This window comes from Chrysochloris asiatica, unplaced genomic scaffold (genome assembly GCF_000296735.1).
Source record: "Chrysochloris asiatica unplaced genomic scaffold, ChrAsi1.0 scaffold00354, whole genome shotgun sequence".
Classification (NCBI taxonomy): Eukaryota; Metazoa; Chordata; class Mammalia; order Afrosoricida; family Chrysochloridae; genus Chrysochloris; species Chrysochloris asiatica.
Window position 1 is genome coordinate 839,387 of NW_006408872.1, and position 8,628 is coordinate 848,014.

At 39.6% G+C, this 8,628-nt stretch overlaps 1 protein-coding gene across 1 annotated transcript in view; it reads right to left on the minus strand.

Annotated features, from left to right (window-relative positions):
• Positions 1-5,142: 5,142 nt before the first annotated feature.
• MCM3AP (minichromosome maintenance complex component 3 associated protein) overlaps positions 5,143-8,628 on the minus strand; it is a 61,513-nt gene continuing 58,027 nt past the window's right edge. Inside the window, exons 27-28 of the mRNA XM_006876115.1 lie at positions 6,697-6,866; positions 5,143-5,288 (exon numbers count right to left, since the gene is read on the minus strand). Of these exons, the coding sequence (XP_006876177.1) occupies positions 5,143-5,288; positions 6,697-6,866 (316 nt within the window). The remainder of the gene's footprint in view (positions 5,289-6,696; positions 6,867-8,628) is intronic.

The window sequence follows — 8,628 nt, forward strand, 5'->3', positions numbered from 1 at the left end:
CAGAATGGATAAGAAAACCGCAACCATCAATATGCTATCTCCAAGAGACATATCCAAAAGATGGAGACAGTCTAAATGTCCATCAACAGAAGACGGGCTAAGCAAACTTTGGTACATACACACAATGTAATACCACAAAATGTTGAAAAATAATGATGAATCAGTTAAACAACTCACAACATGGTTGAACCTGGAGGACATTTTGCTGAGTGAAATTAGTCAATCACAGAAGGACAAACATTGCATGAGACAAATATAAAAAGTTTAAAAAAAAAAAAAGGTTCTCTTGGTAAAAGCTACAATCTGTAATAGGAAAATTTATTAATAGGTTACAGTATAGACATGTTACAATAGGTGACAAGGCAGGCAATATACAACAAGAGGGAGGTTAGCAGTAGAAAGATGAAGGTAGCAGGAGACACAGGGAAGAGTACAAAAGTTAAAATACAGGTAAATGCTGTTAATTGTTGGTACACAGAGGGCATTGTAAATATGTAACAAAGCAAAGTATATGATTTGTTGGATATAAAACATGATCTGCTCTGTAAACCTTCACTCAAGCCACAATAAAAAGCTGAAAAAAGAAAAGACTAAAATGGATGTCAGAAGAGACTCAGAAACTTGCTCTTGAGCATAGAGAATCTAAAGCAACTGAAAGAAATGAGGAAGGAAAAGAGTTGAACAGATTTCAAAGGGCAGTTCAAAAGATAAAGTATTATAATGAAATGTGCAGAGACCTTGAGTTAGAAAACCAAAAGGGAAGAACATGCCCAGCATTTCTCAAGCTGAAAAAACTAAAAAAAAAAATTTAAACCTCAAGTTGCAATAATGAAGGATTCTAAGGGCAAAACACTAAATAATACAGGAACCATCATAAGAAGATGGAAGTACAGTCACTGTACCAAAAAGAATTAGTTGATGCTCAACTGTTTCAAGAGATAGCATAATAAAGAACCAATGGCACTGAAGGAAGAAGTCCAAGATGTACAGAAGGCTCTGGCAAAAATCAAAGCTCCAGAAATCAATGGAATGCACATTGAAAAATTTCAACAAACCGATGCAGTACTGTAGGTACTCACTCATCTATGCCAAGAAATTTGAAAGACAGCTACCTGACCATATTTGTGCCTATTGCAAAGAATGGTGACCCAAGAAAATGTAAAAACCATCAAACAGTATCATTAATATCACAGGTAAGTAAAATTTTGCTGGCGATAATTCAAAAACGGTTACAGCAATACATCGATAGGGAGCGGCCAGAAGTTCAAGCTAGATTCAGAAGAGGATGTAGAACTAGGGATATCATTGCTGACATCAGAAGGATCATTACTAAAAGCAAGATACAAGAAAGATGTTTACTTGTGCAATAAATTGACTATGCAAAGGCATTCAGCTCTGGATAACAAACTGTATAACATTGTGAAGAATGGATATTTCAGAACACTTATTTGTGCTCATTAAGAGGCAGTACATACACCAAGAGGCAGTCATTTGAATAGAACAAGAGGATACTGAATGGTTTAAAATCAGGAAAGGTATGTGTCAGGGTTGTATCCTTTCATACTTATTCCGTCTATCTGTTGAACAAATAATCAGAGAAGCTGGATTATATGAAGAAGTATGTGGTATCCTGGTCAGAGGATAACTTATTTACAACCTGTGATATGCAGATGACACTCTACTTGCTGGAAGCAATGAGCACTTGAAATATTTACTAATGATCAAAGATGATAGCTAGCCTTCAGTATGAATTGCACCTCTATGTAAAGAAAACAAAATTCCTCACAACTGGACCAATAAATAACATCATTGTTGTTAAGTGCGGTCAAGTCAGTTCCAATTCATAGCAACCCTGTAGAGGGTTTCCAAAGAGCAGCTAGTGAGTTAGAACCGCTTAACTTGTGGTTCAAAACAATCTTGCAATCCAGTACTTTAACCCACAACACCACACTAGGATTCCAATATCATGATACACAGAGTAAAAATGAAGTTGTCCAAGACTTCATTCTGCTTGTTTCTACAATTAATACTCATGAAAGCAGCAGTAAAGAAATCAAAAGACATACACATTTGAAAAGTGGACAATGAATTAGGAAGACTGAAGAATCAATACAATTGACTGATGATGTTGGCAAAGAATATTGAAAGTACTGCATACTACCAGAAGAAACAAATCTATCTTGGAAGAAGTACATCAGCCAGAGTGCTCTGAAGTAAGGATGATGAGACTTCATCTTTCTGTGGACATAGTCTCAGGAGGAATCAGTCCCTGTAGAAGGACATCATACTTGGTAAAGTGGAGGATCAGCAAAAAAGCAGACGACCAAGATGGATTGACACGATGACAGCAACAATGGGCTCAAGCATAACAATTGTGAGGATGGCAAAGGACCATGCAGTGTTTCTTTCTGTTGTGTTTAGGGTCTCTATGAGTCGGAACTGTCTCGACAGTCCTAACAACACTTGCAGCTTTCACTTGGCTCACTAGGGCACTTGCACTTGGAGCCCAAGATGGTAGATAAGAAATCTGACTACACCAAAGCCACCATGGTGTGAGGATGCTAAGCCATATAGACAGGGCACATAGCCACTGCAATTGCAACTTCAAGAGAAAGCTGTCCTGCTTTCTCTTGAGTCACTCCCAAAATAAAGCAACTAGGTTTGGGGTAATTGTTTTATAAAGCAATAATAAAACAAAGCATTAAGTGTCTAACACAATAAATTGGCAGAGAAGTGTGAAAACAACAAGCACAATGTTGTGTGCATTTGAGTTACAGTGTTGAAGGAGATATTCAAAGTGCCAGGGACTGCCAAAAGAACCAACAAATCTGTACTGAAGTAAGTACAGCCAGAATGCTCCTTAGAAACCAGGATGGCCAGACTTCATCTGTCATACTTAAGCCATACTTCAAGAGAGACCAGTCCCTGGAGAAGGACATCATATGTGATAAAGTGGAGGGTCAGTGAAAAGAGGAAGACCCCCAACGAGATGATTTATTGGCATAGTGGCAGCAGCAATGCACTCAAGCACAGCAATAATTGGGAGCTTTCGTGCCGTTCGTGCATAAAGTTGTTATGAATCAGTACTGACTTGATGGCACCTAACAACAAGGATAGAGATGGTCTTTAAAAATGTCCAGCAAAAAACAAAGTAAATGATTTCCAATCTAGCTATTTTCCCAAATAATAAGTGAAATATAAGAAAAGAATAAATCTATTTTTGATATGTGAGCTTAGAGGACTTAAGGAGAGGATTCATCAAGATGAGAAAATAAACTAAAGAAGAGAGAAGATATGACTGAAGATCCAAGAAATCAGGGGAGAGGGTGGTGGTAGTGCTTAAGGTCAATGTACTCCTGGATGAGTAATTAATAATGAAGGGAAGCAGCAGGACCAGAGAGTACCACATCCAGGCTGAGGCAAGAAGATGGGGTTCACATGGCAGTGAAATCATGTACAATAGGATATATGTAAAACTAACTTTCTCCCATGTAAACTATCACATAATTCACAATAAAACATTTAAAAAAAAAAAAAAAGATGGGGTTCAGGAGAGTCCTCTCCAGGAGAAAGTGGAGCTAGCATATTACCTGATGCAAATGACTGAGTTAGAAGGAACTTTACACTTAGGCAGAGAGTTTTGGATGAAGTAGTGACAGAAACACAGAAGACTAATCTAATTGGGGGCGGGGGGAGGGGGCGGATAGGCAATTAACTCCAAGAAAAATAAAAAGTTATACTTAAAGGAACTATAATCATAAACCAGTAAAGGGTTCAGCAGCTAATGATATGGTTCACCAACCTCAGGATGAGAATTTAAACCCTAAAATTATTACAAGTTGTTTGAGGAGATTACTTAGGAGAGGAAATGTATGTGCAGGTGTTGTGTTGCAAGGAGGACAGTGTAAGAGATCTCATCATCTTCCATTATGGCAAATCAGTAAATAATGTCTAAAATCGTAATTAAGTAGCATTATTCTTCATTGATAAGTATGAAATTAATCACTGAAGATTCTTTAATTCCTGGTGTGGCACTGTGGGATAAAGCACTGGGTCACAAGGTCGATTTGAATCACAAGGTCGGCAGTTCAAACTCATCAGCCATTCCTTAGAAACCCTATATAGGGTGGCTATGAGTTGGAACCGACTCGATGGCACTTAACAATTCCCTAAAATAGTAGTGTTTGCTTCTGGAAAGCAAGGGTTGGCTGATGGATATGGTAGTGGTGGGATGAGGAACTTTTCATCTTAGTGCTTCTGTTTTCACAGTGGAATAAGCAAAAATCTAAGAATATTGACAGTTTGAAAAGAATATAAAACCATCTTCTTGGACAGTTTTAGGGAAGTTACAGTCAGGGGATACTGAGTGTCACTTTATGATTGGTGGTGATATTCAACATCACCAAGTCCTCGTTTAATTAATACTAATTTAATAAAATTGATCCTATTAGTTGTTGTTAAGTGCTGTTGAGTCAGTTCTGACTCAGCAACCCTGTATAGGGCTTCCAAGGAGTGGACGGTGAGTTTGAACAGCCGACCTTGCAGTTCAAACTGACCTTGAGGTTGAATGTTTATCCTCTGGTGCCAAACCAGAACCCTATCTTCTATTAATATGGCTCATATTTATGCCCATCTCTGCACAGTAACTGCTAGTGAAACTCAGGGTTCTACTATCCTTTCATCCCCTTAAGCACACTGCCCAGCTGCACCCCTGTACTCTCTCCATTAGGAATTAAGCTCTCTTCTGCAGACACAGGCATGTGCAAAGTCACTTGGCTTAGTGCATCTGTCACATGGTAGGGATCCCTAAGTCTTCATCTCTGCATCACTGATGTCTGGTACCTCAGGGACCACTGAAAGAATAACAACCGCTACATGCAGAAACGGAAGCTGCACACTCCTTCAGAGCAGACACCTATGGATGACAACTGAGATCATGAAAACAATAAGAATATTGAAGATGTCACAGAGGAGGAAATACGGTTTCATTTTGAAAACTGGAAGTAACTTCACTGAGCATTCAAATAGTTTATTTGCATGATTAAGAATCACATTTTCAGCAGTGCATAACGCATCTGAGAACATTATTTCGAGTAAGTGCAGGATTCTCTCCTGAGAGACCCTTCCTCTCAGGTCAGGTACTCAAATGTCCACCATGTCCAGCAGCGCAGAGAGATGGAGTTCCGAGGCGACCTCCTCTTCCCTGGAGCTCCGGATAAGCCTTTCCAGGTGTTTTAACCGCTCAGTCAGCGACACACCCCTCACTTCAGATGGCTGCTGGTGCTCTTCTGGCCTTTGGTTCTATTTGAATTTAAAAAACTTTTTTTAAAAAGTAGTTTTGGGAAAGCAATACACCAAGACCTATTTTCTATACAGACACTAAACCTGGCTCACATTAGAAAGACCTGGCTCACTCTGGGCCCAGCCATCCTGGCATCTACCTTCCTGCCTCCCACAGCATATTCAAGAACTGTTTCTCTTTGGATTCATCATGAGCAAGTTCCAGTGTCAACCATTCTTAGAAAATATGATTGCCAAGGAATGCATACTCTTCTATCTTATAAAGATCTATTGTAATTATTTAAACAGACTCCTGTTTGGCAATATTTAGCTTGTTTTCACTTTTATGTAGTATAATTAATGCTGTCTTAAACACTTTAATATGTTAATTTTTGTTAATAGTTGGTGCCTTCAGAGCAGAATTGGTGATTCTAAGGGTCTGAGCACATTGAAGGTATTTGAAAAGCATTAACAATTTGTCACTGTCATTTGCTTTTCTCACCAGTGACTGAGGGATTTCCCACAGCCAGTACAGGGCTCACATAGTGCCTGCCCAGCAGCACAGATCTCTAATGAAAAGTCTGGTTTTGCTCCTTTCACCTCTAAAGGGTGAAAGCCCTTGGACTTTGGCATCAACTGGACTAACTGTGAAGAGCAGCCCTGCACTGCCCAGGCACAGTCTTGCTGAGGCCCTGGACTCTGTGAGCTGATCTTCCTCGTGTTACACATAGGGAAGATCAGTCCCCACTGGAAGGCTAGAAGGATGTCACAGCCAGGACAGCCTACACGCCACAAACTATGCCCTTACTGCACTCAGCTCAATGTGAAGGTTATGTCGGACCTCAAATATGTTTCAGTTTCGTGCTTCGTTCATTTTACAAACAGAAATTCAGTTAGCTCTCTATAGCACTGGCAGATTAAGCTCATTTAAGCTATTAACGTGGACTCCTGGTGTGGTGCTATAGGATGAACACTGGACTGCAAACCACAAGGTTGGCAGTTCAAACCTACCAGTGGCTACTCAGAAACCCTAACAGCAAACTATTCACTTATTATCACCATAATATCATACACCAAATCAAAATAGTCCTTTTCACCTCCTAGCCCTCTTCTCTCTATCGTTAATGCAACTATAAATCTCTGTTGTTAATGCAACTATAAATGCTAAGTACAGACAGTCTCCAGATTGTAAACCAGATCTGTTCATGTGTCTTTAAACTGAACCTGTAGGTTAGTCGGAACAGACGTATATGGTTCTTATTTAGCAATGCTTTAGTTCAAGAACAGGCTCAGAGTCTTCTCTGATTTAACAGTTGTCCATGCAACAAGTGAAGTCGATCTGTGATGAAGAAGTTGGTGGCAAATTTACATAACATTAAAGGGCAAGCAGGAGTCGGCCTGTTGGGAACCTGGGACTTACTATATCTTCTCTTCTGATCTGTGGGCTGGTGGTTATAGACATTTTCATTTGTTGGATACTTTGAGGCACAGACACGAGAGTCTGAGGAAGGTAGAGGGGCAGGGAAGTTGAATCTGTAAGTGTTTCTGAGTCTTCAGACAACCACTGCTGAAGCTGATCTTCAAATCTGAAACAACACAGGATGGTAAATTCACAATCATTCAAGTACCAGGAAGCAAAAAGTTAACTATTGCTCACTTTTCACCTAACAAAGGGGCCTCAAAAGGTACTTGGAAAAAATGGGATTAAAAGATAGTGAAATTTTTCCATTGACTTTTTGAAGCCCCTGGTATACTTAAAAAATGTAAAAGACTTTAATTTTCCTAAGGATAAAACTATGTTACTTCATCAACTAAAGAAAACTATACTTTAAAAAATATTAATTTATAAACACAATTTAATAGAAAAGTGGCATGTATCCAAAACTTTCTGCTTTTATATTATTTTATATTGCTCATAATTCATACTTTCTTTATTAAGCTTAAGGAGGCCTGGTGGCACTGAAGGATAAGTACTGGACTACTAATCACAATGTGCAGCAGTTCAAATCCCCAGTCACTTTGCAGGAGAAAGATGAGACTTCCTGCTTCAGTAAAGATTTACAGTCTTGGAAACCCTGTATCGAATCACTTTGCTATGAATCGGAATCGACTCAACAGTGGGTTTGTTTGTTTTGTATTAAGCTTCCTTTGGTTATGTTGTTATTGTTGTTAAGTGCTTCTGAGTCGACTCCAACCCATAGCGACCCTGTATAGGGTTTCCGAGGAGCAGCTGGTGAGCTTGAACCACTGACCTTGCCATTCAAATGGCTTTGCAGTCTGGTGCATTAACCCACAGTGCCACACCAGGACTCCCTTTGGTTATATGCATCTTTAATTAATCCTTATCTCTTTATGGATTACCCAAATGTACAGACTGTTGCTTATAGTTTAAAATTAACTCAAAATAAGCATCCACTGCCATCTAACAACCTTCAGAGCTCTCTACCTCCATGAATTAACTCATTTTCCCAAAAAAAGTAATTTGATTCAAAACTACTTAAATGCTACCAAACCAAAAAGTCAAATCCATTGTCATCAAGTTGATTCCAACTCACAGCAACCCTATACAGGGTTTCTAAGATTATGAACCTTTATGTGAGCACACAGCCTCAACTTTCTTCTGCAGAGCAGGTTTCAGTCAGTAGCCTAACACTTAACCCATTTAAATGCTGCAGACCTAGGAAAATCTACTTTTTAAAAGTCATCACATATAATACCCACTTGACCTGGCTTCAATGACTGGATGACCAGAGCTAAACAAGAAGATAGAAGAGGTTAAAAAAAAAAAAGAGTAATCTGATACAACTTGACGAACTTGACCTACATCTATGGAAGCAGTAGCTCAAATGAGGAAATAAATCTTTACAGCAAGGATCATTCCTGCCCCCTCCACACAGAGTAGACAGGGATGGGCAACTTGGACATTGACTACCCAAAATGGGGTGAGCGGGGGGAGCCTACAAAGGCAAGAAGTGACTGGCTTACAAGCTTTCAAGAGGGAACCTAGATCCAGAGGACCTGGAGGAAGGTAGAATCTCCAGTTAGTAGTATCCAATCTGTCTGGGTGGGGTTGATGAAATGAAATGCAGACAGGTCTCTTGTGATACAACAGTGAATAATTATTATCAGAGAACTAATTGTGAGGGTTGGAAATGTAAAGGTAGACGTTCTATAGCAAGGAGGGGAGTGATTAACTTTCCAGTCTAGGAGCGGAGGTCCCTGGGACCATCAATGGAGAAGAGCAGAGAGTGGGACCCTACTCAGAGAAACAGTGATGCCAGAGTCAGAGGCAGAGATGATAACGTGGAGAAATGGAGCAGTTGGAGACTTCATATCCAGAGAGGGAGA